Below are 16855 nucleotides of genomic sequence, written 5' to 3'. Positions count from 1 at the left end.
TTGCCGCCCAACCCTCTCCCTGTGTCACTCGCCGCCTGACCCTCTCCCTGTGCCACTCGCGACCTGACCCTCTCCCTGTGCCACTCGCCGCCTGACCCTCTCCCTGTGCCAGTCACCCACTGACCCTCTCCCTGTGCCACTCACCACCCGACCCTCTCCCTGTGCCACTCGCCGCCCAACCCTCTCCCTGTGCTACTCGCGACCTGACCCTCTCCCTGTGCCACTCACCACCTGACCCTCTCCCTGTGCTACTCGCGACCTGACCCTCTCCCTGTGCCACTCACCACCCGACCCTCTCCCTGTGCCACTCACCACCTGACCCTCTCCCTGTGCCACTCACCACCCGACCCTCTCCCTGTGCCACTCGCGACCTGACCCTCTCCCTGTGCCACTCGCCACCCGACACTCTCCCTGTGCCACTCGCCGCCCAACCCTCTCTGTGCCACTCACCACCCGACCGTCTCCCTGTGCCACTCACGACCTGACCCTCTCCCTGTGCCACTCGCCACCTGACCCTCTCCCTGTGCCACTCGCCACCTGTCCCTCTCCCTGTGCCACTCGCCGCCTGACCCTCTCCCTGTGCCACTCGCTGCCTGACACTTTCCCTGTGCCACTCACCACCTGACCCTCTCCCTGTGCCACTCGCCACCTGACCCTCTCCCTGTGCCACTCGCCGCCTGACCCTCTCCCTGTGCCACTCGCCGCCTGACACTTTCCCTGTGCCACTCACCGCCTGACCCTCTCCCTGCGCCACTCACCACCTGACCCTCTCCCTGTGCCACTCACCACCTGACCCTCTCCTTGTGCCACTCACCCACTGACCCTCTCCCTGTGCCACTCACCACCTGACCCTCTCCCTGTGCCACTCACCACCCGACCCTCTCCCTGTGCCACTCGCGACCTGACCCTCTCCCTGTGCCACTCGCCACCGACCCTCTCCCTGTGCCACTCACCCACTGACCCTCTCCCTGTGCCACTCACCACCCGACACTCTCCCTGTGCCACTCGCGACCTGACTCCCTCCCTGTGCCACTCACCCACTGACCCTCTCCCTGTGCCACTCACCACCTGACACTCTCCCTGTGCCACTCACCACCCGACCCTCTCCCTGTGCCACTCACCACCCGACACTCTCCCTGTGCCACTCACCACCCGACCCTCTCTCTGTGCCACTCGCGACCTGACCCTCTCCCTGTGCCACTCACCCACTGACCCTCTCCCTGTGCCACTCGCCGCCCGACCCTCTCCCTGTGCCACTCGCCACCTGACCCTCTCCCTGTGCCACTCGCCACCTGACCCTCTCCCTGTGCCACTCGCGACCAGACCCTCTCCCTGTGCCACTCGCCACCCGACCCTCTCCCTGTGCCACTCGTGACCTGACCCTCTCCCTGTGCCACTCGCCACCCGACACGCTCCCTGTGCCACTCGCGACCTGACCCTCTCCCTGTGCCACTCGCCACCTGACCCTCTCCCTGTGCCACTCGCCACCCGACACTCTCCCTGTGCCACTCGCGACCTGACCCTCTCCCTGTGCCACTCGCGACCTGACCCTCTCCCTGTGCCACTCACCCACTGACCCTCTCCCTGTGTCACTCGCGACCTGACACTCTCCCTGTGGCCCTCGCCGCCTGACACTCTCCCTGTACCACTCGCCACCTGACCCTCTCCTTGTGCCACTCGTCGCCTGACCCTCTCCCTGTTCCACTCGCTTACTGACTCTCTCCCTGTTCCACTCACCACCTGACCCTCTCCCTGTGCCACTCGGCACCCGACACTCTCCCTGTGCCACTCGTGACCTGACCCTCTCCCTGTGCCACTCGCGACCTGACCCTCTCCCTGTGCCACTCACCCACTGACCCTCTCCCTGTGCCACTCACTCACTGACCCTCTCCCTGTGCCACTCACCCACCCGACCCTCTCCCTGTGCCACTCGTCGCCCGACACTCTCCCTGTGCCACTCACCACCTGACCCTCTCCTTGTGCCACTCGTCGCCTGACCCTCTCCCTGTGCCACTCACCGCCTTACCCTCTCCCTGTGCCACTCACTTACGGACCCTCTCCCTGTGCCACTCACTTACTGACCCTCATCCTGTGCCACCCGTGACCTGACCCTCTCCCTGTGCCACTCACCACCCGACCCTCTCCCTGTGCCACTCGCCACCCGACACTCTCCCTGTGCCACTCACCGCCTGTCCCACTCCCTGTGCCACTCGCTTACTGACTCTCTCCCTGTGCCACACGCCACCTGACCCTCTCCCTGTGCCACTCACTTACTGACTCTCTCCCTGTTCCACTCGCCACCTGACCCTCTCCCTGTGCCACTCACCCACTGACCCTCTCCCTGTGCCACTCGCGACCTGACCCTCTCCCTGTGCCACTCACCACCCGACCCTCTCCCTGTGCCACTCGCCGCCCGACACTCTCCCTGTGCCACTCACCGCCTGACCCTCTCCCTGTGCCACTCGCTTACTGACCCTCTCCCTGTGCCACTCGTGACCTGACCCTCTCCCTGTGCCACTTGCAACCTGACCCTCTCCCTGTGCCACTTGCGACCCGACCCTCTCCCTGTGCCACTTGCCACCCAACCCTCTCCCTATGCCACTCACGACCTGACCATCTCCCTATGCCATGTGCAACCTGACCCTCTCCCTGTGCCACTCACCGCCTGACCCTCTCCCTGTGCCACTCACTTACGGACCCTCTCCCTGTGCCACTCACTTACGGACCCTCTCCCTGTGCCACTCACCACCCGACACTCTCCCTGTGCCACTCGCGACCTGACTCTCTCCCTGTGCCACTCACCCACTGACCCTCTCCCTGTGCCACTCACCACCTGACACTCTCCCTGTGCCACTCACCACCTGACCCTCTCCCTGTGCCACTCACCACCCGACACTCTCCCTGTGCCACTCACCACCCGACCCTCTCTCTGTGCCACTCGCGACCTGACCCTCTCCCTGTGCCACTCACCCACTGACCCTCTCCCTGTGCCACTCGCCGCCCGACCCTCTCCCTGTGCCACTCGCCACCTGACCCTCTCCCTGTGCCACTCGCCACCTGACCCTCTCCCTGTGCCACTCGCCACCTGACCCTCTCCCTGTGCCACTCACGACCTGACCCTCTCCCTGTGCCACTCGCCACCCGACACTCTCCCTGTGCCACTCGTGACCTGACCCTCTCCCTGTGCCACTCGCCACCCGACACTCTCCCTGTGCCACTCGCGACCTGACCCTCTCCCTGTGCCACTCACCCACTGACCCTCTCCTGTGTCACTCGCGACCTGACTCTCTCCCTGTTCCACTCACCACCTGACCCTCTCCCTGTGCCACTCACCACCCGACACTCTCCCTGTGCCACTCGTCGCCCGACACTCTCCCTGTGCCACTCGCCACCTGACCCTCTCCTTGTGCCACTCGTCGCCTGACCCTCTCCCTGTGCCACTCACCGCCTGACCCTCTCCCTGTGCCACTCACTTACGGACCCTCTCCCTGTGCCACTCACTTACTGACCCTCATCCTGTGCCACCCGTGACCTGACCCTCTCCCTGTGCCACTCACCACCCGACCCTCTCCCTGTGCCACTCGCTTACTGACTCTCTCCCTGTTCCACTCGCCACCTGACCCTCTCCCTGTGCCACTCGCCACCTGACCCTCTCCCTGTGCCACTCGCCACCTGACCCTCTCCCTGTGCCACTCACTGCCTGACCCTCTCCCTGTGCCACTCACTTACGGACCCTCTCCCTGTGCCACTCACTTACTGACCCTCATCCTGTGCCACCCGTGACCTGACCCTCTCCTTGTGCCACTCACCACCCGACCCTCTCCCTGTGCCACTCGCCGCCCGACACTCTCCCTGTGCCACTCACCGCCTGTCCCTCTCCCTGTGCCACTCGCTTACTGACTCTCTCCCTGTGCCACACGCCACCTGACCTTCTCCCTGTGCCACTCACTTACTGACTCTCTCCCTGTTCCACTCGCCACCTGACCCTCTCCCTGTGCCACTCACCACCCGACCCTCTCCCTGTGCCACTCGCCACCCGACACTCTCCCTGTGCCACTCACCACCCGACCCTCTCCCTGTGCCACTCGCCGCCCGACACTCTCCCTGTGCCACTCACCGCCTGACCCTCTCCCTGTGCCACTCGCTTACTGACCTTCTCCCTGTGCCACTTGCAACCTGACCCTCTCCCTGTGCCACTCGCGACCCGACCCTCTCCCTGTGCCACTTGCCACCCAACCCTCTCCCTATGCCACTCACGACCCGACCCTCTCCCTGTGCCACTCACTTACGGACCCTCTCCCTGTGCCACTCACTTACGGACCCTCTCCCTGTGCCACTCGCCACCTGACCCTCTCCCTGTGCCACCCGCCGCCTGACCCTCTCCCTGTGTCACTCGCTTACTGACCCTCTCCCTGTGTCACTCGCTTACTGACCCTCTCCCTGATGCATGGTTTGGGATTTGTGAGTTGTGGTCAAGCTATGTTAATGTCAGAAGCATGGTGGGACTAGCAGGCTGCCCCCTGCACATCCTTGGACTGTGTTGGATGTTGATGCAAACAACGCTTTTACTGGATGTTTTGATGACAAATGAAACTAATCTCTATATCTTTAAATAACACAACATTCTTACAAGGCAGAAGAATTAGACCAGAAAGTGGCCATTTTGGTGCAAAGTGATCAAAGTGCTCATCGTGTTACCAAACTGTAGTGACCAGGGGTTGCCAGTTGGTTCAAGAACTAAGTGTTTGAAGGAAATTCGCTGTAATTGTTCTGATCTTGGGGAAGGTACATTAAGATTGCTTAGAACACCAACACCAAGGGCTCAGCCTAAGAGTCCAGCTCAGATTCAGAACTCTAGGATCTGGGGGCTTTGGAAACGGGCGAATCGAGGATCGGTATCACGACAGGAGACCCGTGTGTCGTCAGGGGTGTCGGAATATCTGTGGTTGTGTGCCCAGTCTTTTGGGCACGGAGCTCGATAAATCAATGCGGTGGACTTTCAACATCGTAAGCCAGCGAGTTGTTTGTTATGTCTCCCTGCTCGCTGGGAAAACGGAGCCACCTCCTTCTCCCTTATTAGGGAGAGAACCTGCGGTATGTTGAATACCGGGTGAAACGTGGTCTTTGGGCTAACTGCAAGTCTGTGACTTTGCTGTTGCTTTGCTCTTGCTTGAGTGCTTGGTGGTGGGTGTCGATGCTTTTTTTGCCTGTTGGGGGTGGGAAGAGGATTATTGCTTGCTGCCACTTACGCGCGGGAGGGAAGGGAGCTGGGGTGGACTTTGAGGTTCTAATATTTAACTGTTGTTCATTCTTTGGGGCACTCCCCTGTTTTCGTGGATGGTTGTGAAGAAAAAACATTCCGGGATGTATACTGTATACATTTCTCTGACATTAAATTGTACCTTTGAACCTTTGAATTCATTTCAAACATTAGAACATTCGAGCAGTTGGGAGTTTCACAGTCAGCATAACCTTTACACTTGGATAAGCATGGAGAGGATTTGAACAGCTTTCACAAATTAATCAAGATATTTATATGGTTTAGCATAACAAATGCATGATTACAACCAGGAATTCTGTCTGTTCCAATGCAGTTTCAATGCATAAACAGACCGAGAAGAAAGGTGTTCCCCTTTTCTGCTGTCAACATTACCAGAATTTATTTCCAAGAAACAATACTCCGTGTACTCCTGTGAAAGTCTTTCAAGATCGTTGGTTATTTATTAACAGAAATATTTGTAAAACACTGAAAAAAACTACTGACTATATTGATTATAATCGATACCTTTACCCGGCTGGAAATGCGAGAAGAGTTTATTCAGTATCAGAACTGACTTCCAAATGTTCATGCTCTCTGTACTCTTGTGAAAGTTTTTCAAAATCGTTGGTTATTTATTAATTTCCAAAACAAAGACAAAATACTGACTATGTAAAGAGTGTAACTGTGACTTGAGTGAGGTAGATCCATTTGCAAACTCCCCCATCGTGTCTCTCCAATACGTCGGATCGGACGGTGACAAAGTAAGATGAAACTCGTCCTCAGTTACGGGATCATCTTGTTGCTTCTCACTGGCTGTCACACGAATGACGGTAAGCATCAATGAACTCTCAGTGCAACCCGTTCCTCCCGTCTGTACATCTCCTCCAGCTGACGGTGTTCCTCCCACAGTGGTGACTTTGGGAGAAGCTTGTTATAGGAATTCTCAGCTAATAGCTTGAGACTTAGCAGGTGATCAAAGTTTCCTCCATTGTTTTAAAGCTGCACAGACCAACCATTGCACTGAGCATGAAATTTTTACATAGCCTGAAAAATACACAGCACTTTAAACGTTTTTATTTGTAATATGCATTCTATGAGTATTTAGACCAATAGTAGTGAGGACCAAGTAGGTTTGGACAAAGGAAGCACAGGAGCACCTACAGGACTGCTTTGAGTCGGTAACTGGACTGTATTCAGGGATTCATCTTTGAATCTGGATGAGTATGCTGCAGTTGTTACTGACTTCATTAAAACCTGTGTGGATGTGTGTGAGCCCACAAAGACTTACTGTACATTCCCAAACCACAAACCATGGATGAACCAGGAGGTACGTAGTCTGCTGAAGGCCAGATCTGTGGTATTCAAGTCTGGCAACCCAGGCCTGTACCAGAGAACCAGGTATGATTTGTAGAGGACTGGTTCAACGGCAAAGGGACAATTTTGAACCAGGCTGGAGGCGATATCAGATGCACGACAACTTTGGCAGGGTTTTTATGACATACTTCCTACCAAGTGAAACCCAATAGAATGAATGGCAGCGATGCTTCACAACCAGATGAATTCGACGCCTTCTATGCACGCTTTGAAAGGCAGAATATAACTACAGCTGTGAAGATCCCTGCTGCACCCAGTGACCCTGTGATCTCTGTCTCAGAGGCTGATGTTAGGCTGTCTTTCTTGAGAGTGAACCCTCACAAGGTGGAAGGTCCCAATGGAGTACCTAGTAAGGCTCTGAAAACCTGTGCCAACTGTTACGAAATCCCGTAACTGGGTCACTTCCCAGCAAAGATAGAGAGGTCCGTTGAAGTCTGATGGTACTATTTTTAACAGTATTTATTGATAAAGGGGCACAAAAATAAGATCAATGCAAACATACAGGTAATATACGTCATCAATACTAAATCTAAAAGCGCGGGTATAATAATAATCAATAAGAAATAGCTCTATCGTTGTCTAGGGGATAATGTATTGTCCGATGGAAATATAAAAGTCACTGTTAGTTCGTTCAAGCTGCAGCGTTTTGGGGTTGAGAGAGAGACGGGTTAAACTTGCCCAGTTCTTTTATGAAGCCAATCCTTCGAGTCGTGGGGAGTTGGTTTCCCTGTTGTTAGCTAAAAGCCGTTTTTCCATGGTAAGAGCCACCAGTTCCGGGCAAATGGAACCGAACGCACGTGGCCTCCTTCCAATGGGTTCCGCTATTACGGGATCGCTAGCGTTTCTTCTGGTGCGTCGGAGGGGCTGTTCCCACAGACCCTCTTTTATCCTGACTCACAGGGTCTCAGATGTCAATCAGGTTGGGGGTGATGCAATCCCTCCCTCAACCAGCCCACTTTGCCTGAGGGCTTCCACGTAGCACAGTATTTCAAACCACAAGTTCGTCTTTAAGAGACAACGGCAGTGTCCCATAGCTGTATATCGCCGGCGAACGAGACATTCCGCACGTCTCTCTCTCATTTCCTGGGTCTCCTGACCCAACTCAATAGTGATCTTGCGATTCTCACAAAGGAGGGGACTGTAGGCATAACACAACCAAACAGCTGGATTATTCAAGGACAATCTCAACCTCTCACTGCTACGGGTGGAAGTTCCCACTTGCTTCAAAAAGGCAAAATAATTATACCAGTGCCTAAGAATAATAATGTGGGCTGCCTTAATGACTATCACCTGATAGCACTCACATTGACAGTGATGAAATGCTTTGAGAGGTTGGTCATGACTAGACTCAACTGCTGCCTCAGCAAGGACCTGGGCCTATTGCATTTTGACTATCGCCACAATAGGTCAATGGCAGGCGCTATCTTAATGGTTCTACACACGGCATTAGACCACCTGGACAACACAAACAACTACCTCAGGACGCTGTTCATCAACTATAGCTCAGCATTTAATACCATTTTTCCCACAATCCTGATTGAGAATTTGCAGAACCTGGGCCTCTGTACCTCCCTCTGCAAACGGATCCTCAACTTCCTAACCAGAAGACCATAATCTTTGCAGATTGGTGATAACACATCCTCCTCGCTAATTATCAACACTGGCGCACCTCAGGGGTGTGTGCTTAGCCCACTGCTCTACTCTCTATATACACATGACTGTGCAGCTAGGCATAGCTCAAATACCATTTATAAAATTGATGATGATAGAACCATCGTTAGTAGAATCTCAGGTGGTGACGAGAGGGCATACAGGAGTGAGATATGCCAACTAGTGGAATGGTGCCACTGCAACAACCTGGCACTCAACGTCTTAAGACGAAAGAGCTGATTGTGGACTTCAGGAAGGGTAAGATGAAGGAACACATACCAATCCTCATAGAGGGATCAGAAGTGGAGAGAGTGAGCAGTTTCAACTTCCTGAGTGTCAAGATCATTGAAGATCTAACCTGGTCCCAACATATCAATGCAGTTATAAAGAAGCAAAACAACGGCTATACTTTATTAGAAGCTTGAAGAAATTTGGCATTTCAAAAAATACACTCTAAAGGTTCTATATATGTACTGTGGCGAGCATTCTGACAAGCTGCATCACTGTCTAGTATGGAGAGGCTACTACACAGGACCGAAAAAAGCTGCAGAAGGTTTTAAATCTAGTCAGCTCCATCTTAGGTACCAGCCTACAAAATACCCAAGACATCTTTAGGGAGCGGTGTCTCAGAAAGGCAGCATCCATTATTAAGTACCTCCAGCACCCCGGACATGTCCTTTTCTCATTATTACCATCAGATAGGACATACAGAAGCCAGAAGGCACACAGTCAATGATTCAGGAACAGCTTCTTCCCCTCTGCCATCTGATTCCTGGATGGACACTGAATCTTTGGACACTTCCTCAATTTTTTTTATCAATCTACAATATTTTGATATTTGCACATTTTAAAAATCTATTCAATATACGTATACTGTAATTGATTTACTTATTTAGTATTATTATTTTTAATTTTATATTATCAATTTTTTATCTTTGCTAGATTATGTAGTGCATTGAACTGCTGCTGCTAAGTTAACAAATTGCACGTCACATGCCAGTAAAAAACCTGATTATGATTCTGAATGAAAATTGAAACATCACATACTTTTGATTTTATTTATTAATCAGAGGGTATAATGAAATTCAGTACATCAAAGAAAATCTTTTTATGTTTTGTAAACTTTTTCTCATCAGTCTTCATTCCTGCTACTTCGTAACATAGACTATGTGCACGGGAGCATTTCAGCTACAGCGTGGCTGCACATCTGCATAGCTTAGGGGGAACCGTGCAGGTGATTCACCTTGCTGCACTGTTAGACACTGTGTCTTTTCCTTTCACCATCTCCCAATGCCAGGGTGAAACTGAGAAACACAACAACCAATGTATTCCTTAAGATGAACAAATTAATACAAGTAGACTTTGAAATTAGTTGTATTAAGCTAAGCAAAGAATTGCAAAAACAGATTTTGTGTAGGAATTCCCAGTGATTTTGTTCCCAGCTAGTGGATTGCAGGGAGATGTGGAAAAACTGTTTATTTTCTGATTATGAAGGATTTTGTATAACTGGAAGTTTGTTTCCCCGTACAATGCATCATGAAAGTTATCACGAGCAATTTCTGCTGCTTTTTTGCTGAGTACATTAAGCCTGGGATCCTAGTGACGATTGCATTTTGCAGCTTTTCATATCTGGGGAGACTACCCTGAATGTAGTGTGACATTTGACAACATAGTTTCATCACAGGCAACGACAGTGTTGGCTTTTAACATCTTCTTCTTGGGCCCCTAGCTTCCAGTGGGACAAAGGCCATCAATGACCTCCTGTCCCTATCGTCCAAAGTCAATGTTATGGTTGGAGCTCATCAGTGTTTCTGTAATCGATTGTATCTACTGAACAGGGTTTGATCTATACAGCTTCACCAGAGCCCTGTTGACTGGCCTTAGCCATTTCCACCTCTGATGGTGGGGACGTGATGTAGGCTTTTAAAGTTATTAAGAAAATTTCAGCTTTTATACAAATCCAATCTCAGTGCATGTACACACAAAAGTATTTCAGAGGTAGTAGTCTGACATCCTGACACAGTTCTGTCAGCAGACAGGCGCTGGATGTTTAACACTGTGTTTGTGTTATTGAGTCTTTCTACAGAAACCTTCGGCTCTGCAGCTCCTGTCTCACATCCACAGAGAATCTCTGGAGCAAGAGTGCGTGGTAGAAACATGCTCAAAGGAAGAAATCCATGAGATCTTTGAAGATGATTCCACAACGGTAAGGACAAATTTTCCAGGTCCAATTCCCATGTAGCCCTTGTTTTCCTCACTTCCTGGATAGTAAGCTGGTGATACATCTCTACTAAAGGAGGTGTAAGGTGCTCCTTCCCAGAACACGAAGAATGTTAAGGCTTTAGAGGGGGCACAGAAGATGTTTACCAGGATGCAGCCTGGATTAGAGGGCAATTGATATAAGGGGTTTGGACACATTTAGTCATTTTCCCTTGAAATCAGTTTCAGTTCAATACAACCATACAAGAATACCCATGAATACAGCCAAGCGAGACAGTGTTACTCCAGGGCCAAGGAGTAAAACATTGTACCAATAGTCACACACAGTGCAAAGCACCTGTAATGCCCTGGTTAGGATTTCTACTGCCATGCTGTGAGGTAACTGATTTTAGCAGTTTTCTGTAAAAGCATTTGTGTCTTTGGTGAGAGTATTTCAGTTTCGGCTGAAGATAAGAAGCCATGTTGTCCATCTTAGGAATGTTGTGTCAGCCAATCAGGATGGTGGTATGGAGAGATGGTTCTAGAGAGATCTGGAAGGATAGAGACTTCTGACAGACAGTGGTTGGGTTCGTGGTCTTTAAGCGGGAGCTGCGGATGGGACAGGATCAAGGAAGACACCTGGTGCTTTGTATCTGAAGGGAAAACCCTAATGCAAGGAGAGCTTCGGGAGGCAAAGAAGTTCAAGAAGGGAAGTTCTACCTGTGAATGGTGATGAGAATTCTGCACCATGAGTAAAGCGGTATACCCAACCACCACAGAAACGAGCTCCATTGTTTATGTGCACATTTATACTGGTTTAATTGTAATGGCTCTTGTTTTTCCTATTAATTGTTAATAAAGCTGAAATTAGTAAATATTCTTTTTTTTATAATTTTTTGCTGGTGTACAATGTTATTCCTTGGCGACCAGTAATTTTGCATGGTGAATAATTATACAGCATTCGCTCAAATCGAGGTTTCTTTAATGGTAATTCCGAACATTCCTGTTTGGTTGAACCCCAAATCATACCGGCCCTATATATATATTGTTTATAAAAGGTTGCCATCTCACCACTGAGCTATGGAGAGGGGGTTAAATTTGTCTTATGACACAGGTCTGGTGACCACAATGTGATGGTGACCACTTTCCTTCTTCCAAAGATTGTGCTGAGCATTTTCTGTTCCCATTCACTGACATCTGATACCAAGCCACCAATAATGTCATCACCAGATATGGAACCAAAGCCAATTGTTATTAACATTTTTCTCTTTTCACTCTTTAAGGAATTCTTCTGGAAAATCTACATAGGTATGTGGTTCTCCATTTTATCATTCTCACAAAGCAGCTGGGACTTTCACTTTGAGGAATGGAAGTTCCAGATACCAGTGAAACAACTTTCCCTTCATGTTCTGATTTAAATGGAAAGAAGGATTAAAGATTGTCAAGGGAAATAAACATCATGTTATACAGAACGTTGGGAGGACTCAGTTGGGTCAAACAGCATCTATCTGTGTTGGCAGAAGGTGTGAGTCGATATTCTGGATTGAGACCCTGCATCGGGACGGAAAGGGAAGTGGAAAGTTGCTACTGTTTATTTATTTCTTAAGTAATGAAATGTACAGCAGAGAAAGATCATCTAGCCTATGCTGACCTGCACTGGGACTATAGCCCTCCATACCCCTACCATCCAAACTTCTCTTAAACATTGAAATTGAATTTGCATGCACCACTTGCTTTGGCTGCTCGTTCCACACTCTCACGACACTCTGAGTGAAAATATTTCCCGTCATGCTTCCCTTATACCTTTCACCTTTCACCCTTAACCCATGACCTCTAGTTGTAGACACACCCAATCTTCTGCGTTCCAAGGAATACAGTGCAGACCAGCCCTTCCGTATTCCACAATTTGCACTGCCCAGCAATGCTCCGACTTAACCCAGGCCTAATCCCAGGACAATTTACAATGAACCTGCTGATCTACTAAATTGTCTGGTGGAAACCCACGCACTCATGGGATGGAGGTATAATCTTTTCACAGCGAGCCTCAGAATTGAACTCTGAACTCTGCTGCCCTGAGCTGTAAGAGTGCTGGTTCCTGTGCTCTGTTCTTCACTGATCTATGGTCCTACAGTGACAATGGCATGCATTTTAATCCTCCAAACTAACAAGTTTCAAAATGGAATGCGTGGATGAAGATGGAAGATCCATAAGACACAAGAGTGGAATTAGGCCACTCAGTCCATCCAGACTGCTCAGCCATTCTATCATGGCTGATTTACTCTCCCTCTCAACCACATTCTCCTGCCTTCTCCCTGTAACTTTCGATGCCCCAACTGATCAAGAACCGCGTACCTCCACTTTAAATATAATCAAATGACTTGGCCACCACAGCTGTCTGTGGCAATGAATTCCACACATTCTCCACCCAAGGACCTATTTCATTCAGACCATTTATTTACGTGTATTTTCTGTGTTGTTTTGATGGACTTGTATAGATTGTATATTGCAATAATGGACTTTTAATTAGAATTGCAAAGATCAAGATAAAGATGTAAATCCACTCGAATTCCTGCAATACTGGATGTGTTTTGCTCCCCTTACTGCCATGCAGAAATAAAACCCCTTAATTTAATTTCCAGACAGGCTGAAGTGTAATTCAACTACCTGCCAAAGTAATGGGATCTGTCAGAATACCTTCATGGGAATACAATGTAAATGTCTCGGAGGATTCAATGGAACCTTCTGTGAAATAGGTAAGAGAACTTTCATTCTCAAGCGATGAATTCTGACGGTAGTCATTAGGAAGCAGTGATATCCTGATCAGAACTATGAGGGGGCCAATGTCTGAGAGTAACATGGGAGCTCAAACACCCTGTCTTGCATGGGTTTACTGTCTGCTTAGAAGGCAGTTGGGCAGATAGATGGACAGGAATGTTTTAGAAGTTTTTGGGGCGAACAATGGGCAATGCTAACAATTGCTACAATTGTTAGCAATGCTAACAATTGCTAACAATGGTTAGCAATGCAGAGTTGGGCCAAAGGGCAATGACTCTACTCTGGTACTGCTAACTGCCCAGTAGTTCCTTGGATCAAAGTTAGTGACAATGGAGTTGAACTCCTGAGGTTCTGCTGTGTAAGGTTTTGGCACCAGTGCGCTTTGTCAACAGCTGATGAAACAGGATCGAGTAGACATCAAAGACAGGGGAGCAGGGATCTGGAAAATAAAGGGTGTTATGGGGAAGTATACTCATAGGTTTGATATGTGAGACAGAAGACACTGATTATGAATAAGCACATTAACCATTCATTTACAAAGAGTAAAACATTCAATCAGACATCTAAACCAGCCTGCGTTAGAAAAACTACAACACAAAACAATCAGTAACACTTCAAACTCAACAGGGAATTTATTAAGTCTCCTCAATTACACAACACAAAACTAAACATTCAACAGATACTTAGTTAAGTCTGTGTGTGCGCCCTCCTGTATCTGTAGCGTATTTTCCCAGTGGTTGTTCAAAACTGGTCACAACTTCAGTGCAAAGATTCAACTGAATTTAATTTGTTTAATTGTCATTCAACCATACATGAATGCTCATGGATACAGTCAAACGAGACGTTGTTATCTCTGGGTCAAGGTGCCCCTCAGGAAGGAAGTAGGGGAGCCTCAAGTCCCACATCACAATGTTCAGAAATGATTATTAGCCCTCGGCCATCAGACTCTTGAACCAAAAGTGTTCATCACTCACGTCAACACTGAACTGATTCCACAACCTATACACTCACTTTTAAAGACTTTATAACTCATGTTGTTGATGTTTATTGTTTGTTTATTATTATTATTATTATTATTGTTGTTGTTGTTATTATTATTATTATTATTATTATTATTTCTTTTTTATGTATTAGTACAGTCTGTTGTCTTTTGCACATTGGTTGCTGCTGTCTTTGTCGAGAGCAGATTTTCATCGATTCTCTTGTTTCTTTGTATTCACTGTGAATGCCAGCAAGAGAATTCCACTTTGGTGGAAGAAATAAACAGGCAGACTATTACTTAGATGAGGAGAGAATTCAAAAAGCAGAGATGCAAAGGGACTTGGGAGTCCTTATGCTGGATACCCTAAAAGTTAGCCTCCAGTTTGAGTTGGTATGAAGAAGGCAAATGCAATATTTCCATTCATTGCCAGAGGTATAGAATATAAGAGCAAGAATGTGATGTTGAGGCTCTATAAAGCACTCGTGAGACTACATGGAGTATTGTGTGCAGTTTTTGGTTCCTTCTTTTAGAAATGATATACTGCCATTGGAGAGGGTTCAAATAAGATTCACAAGAATGATTCCAGGAATCATTCAAGTAATGGTCTCAGGTAAGGGTTACCGTATGAGGAACATCTGGCAGCTCTTGGGGCTGTATTCCCTGGAGTTCAGGAGAGTGAGGGGGTTCTCATAGAAACATTACAAATGTTAAACAGCCTGAACAGATTAGATATGGTGAAGTTATTTCCCATGATAGGGGAGTCTAGGACAAGAGGGCACAACTTCAGGATTGAAGGACGTCCATTTTGAACTGAGGTGCAGTTAGTGGATGATAAATGATAAATGATAAATCTGTGGAATTTGTTGACACAACACGACTGTCTGTGGAGGCCAAGTCATTGGGTGCATTTAAGGCAGAGATAGATAGGTTCTTAATTAGCCAGGGCATCAAAGGGTATGGGGTGAAAGCAGGGAAGTGGGGATGACTGGAAAAATTGGATCAGCCATGATTGAATGGCAGAGCAGACTCAATGGGCCAAATAGCCTAATTCTGCTCCTATATCTTATAGTCTAAAATGAAGCTCAGGGCAGTTGTACAAGACATATATGTACTTTGATAACAAATTTACTTTATTGATTTTTTTTCAGATATCAATGAGTGTGACTTAATGCTCACATGCCCACCAGGAACAACTTGTGTAGACGGAATCAACAACTTCACCTGCATTTGTCCAGCTGAAGGATGCTATGCAAATTCAGAATTATAAACACACAGTTGTGAAGGACTTGTTATGGATTTTAAATCAGAATAAATATTTACAATATGGAACTGAGCTTGAATCGGAAGAATCAAACTCAGGTGCAGGAAGTCAGCCCAAAATGATGACCATCCGTCTGTCTTCCACATATGCTACCTAACCTACTGAGTTTCCTCAGCATTTTGTTGTTGCTTCAGATTCATACAGGGGTGGGGGGGGGGGGGGTCCTCTCTCTTAAATAACCTTCTAAAGAAATGCATTTTCTGGCTCAATCAGCAAACCCTACTCGCAGTGCCAATTGGAAGCAGGTTCCCAGGTTTGGTGAATAAAACAAAAACACTGACTACAAACCAGCATATTTATCATCATTTTGTTGCTGCTCCAGATTCCAGCACCTGTCTGTTGTGTCTCCAAAATCAGACAGTGTCAATGTCCACCAATATCTTCAAGTTCTGCCATTAAAGTCTGGATTCTATAAAACCCAGTGATCAGTAGTCATTCAGTACACAAATTAATCCTTATGTAATGATTTTTATAAATTGTTCTTTAAGCAACACACTGCAGCTTTTGGGAATAATGAGCATGAAGACCTTCTATAAAAGCAAAGTACTGCAGCAGAATTGGCCCATTGAGTCTGCCACACCGTTCTATCATGGCTAACTTAACATCCATTTCAACCCCATTCTCGTGCCTTCTGTAATGTGGAAGCAGTTACCCAGGTTGGGTGAGTGAGACAGAAAACACACTAGAAATAAACATTTATTTACAAACAGTTAAAAATTAGACCAAACATTTAAGATCCCCCAAGTGATACAATCTGCAAAGCTAAACATTCATCAGATACTTTGGTAAAAGTGCGGGCAGAGCAACCCTTCCCCCTGGCTCTGTGAGGCAAATGAAAGAGAGCAAGCCTCCAGCACGTGCTAGTCTTTACACCTGGGGGTGGGGGGGTCTGAAACTGGACACACAAGGCATCCAATGGGAAAAGCTGCTACAGGTTTCAAATGGGCCATGAACATTCGACATGGTTGAGCCTGCTTTTGACTGTCAAATAAGCCAAACCCTCACATGGCTTTTCACCCCTCCAAAGTTGTGACACTGTGCCAATTGGACCGTTAAACTGGAATGTCCTTAGTGAGCTCCCAACTAAGCTACAAATGAAACATCAATACTCAACCTCTCCCATGTGCGTACTACAGTAGGCCACCACTCTTCTCTAGGGTGTAATAGCCAAGGAGCTAGTGCTTCACTTAATCTTATACATCAACTCTCAGATGTGAACACTCTTCCTTAGTGAGCAGGTAATATAAGGCCATGATATCCCGGGACAGCCTGGCCACATCACGCTGGGATATGC

General features: G+C 48.1%; 1 protein-coding gene across 1 annotated transcript; it reads left to right on the top strand.

Annotated features, from left to right (window-relative positions):
* The first annotated feature begins 5350 nt into the window (after positions 1 to 5350).
* LOC132380967 (venom prothrombin activator pseutarin-C catalytic subunit-like) lies at positions 5351 to 15694 on the top strand. Its single transcript, XM_059950004.1, has 5 exons — positions 5351 to 6090; positions 10360 to 10490; positions 11767 to 11791; positions 13123 to 13236; positions 15389 to 15694. The coding sequence occupies exons 1-5, from the start codon at positions 6027 to 6029 to the stop codon at positions 15505 to 15507; spliced, it is 453 nt and encodes a 150-aa protein (XP_059805987.1). The 5' UTR covers positions 5351 to 6026; the 3' UTR covers positions 15508 to 15694.
* Positions 15695 to 16855: the final 1161 nt, after the last annotated feature.

Source organism: Hypanus sabinus, chromosome 25 (genome assembly GCF_030144855.1).
Source record: "Hypanus sabinus isolate sHypSab1 chromosome 25, sHypSab1.hap1, whole genome shotgun sequence".
Taxonomy (NCBI): Eukaryota; Metazoa; Chordata; class Chondrichthyes; order Myliobatiformes; family Dasyatidae; genus Hypanus; species Hypanus sabinus.
The sequence above is the reverse complement of the archived record's forward strand: the minus strand, read 5'-3'. Positions and strand labels throughout refer to the sequence as shown.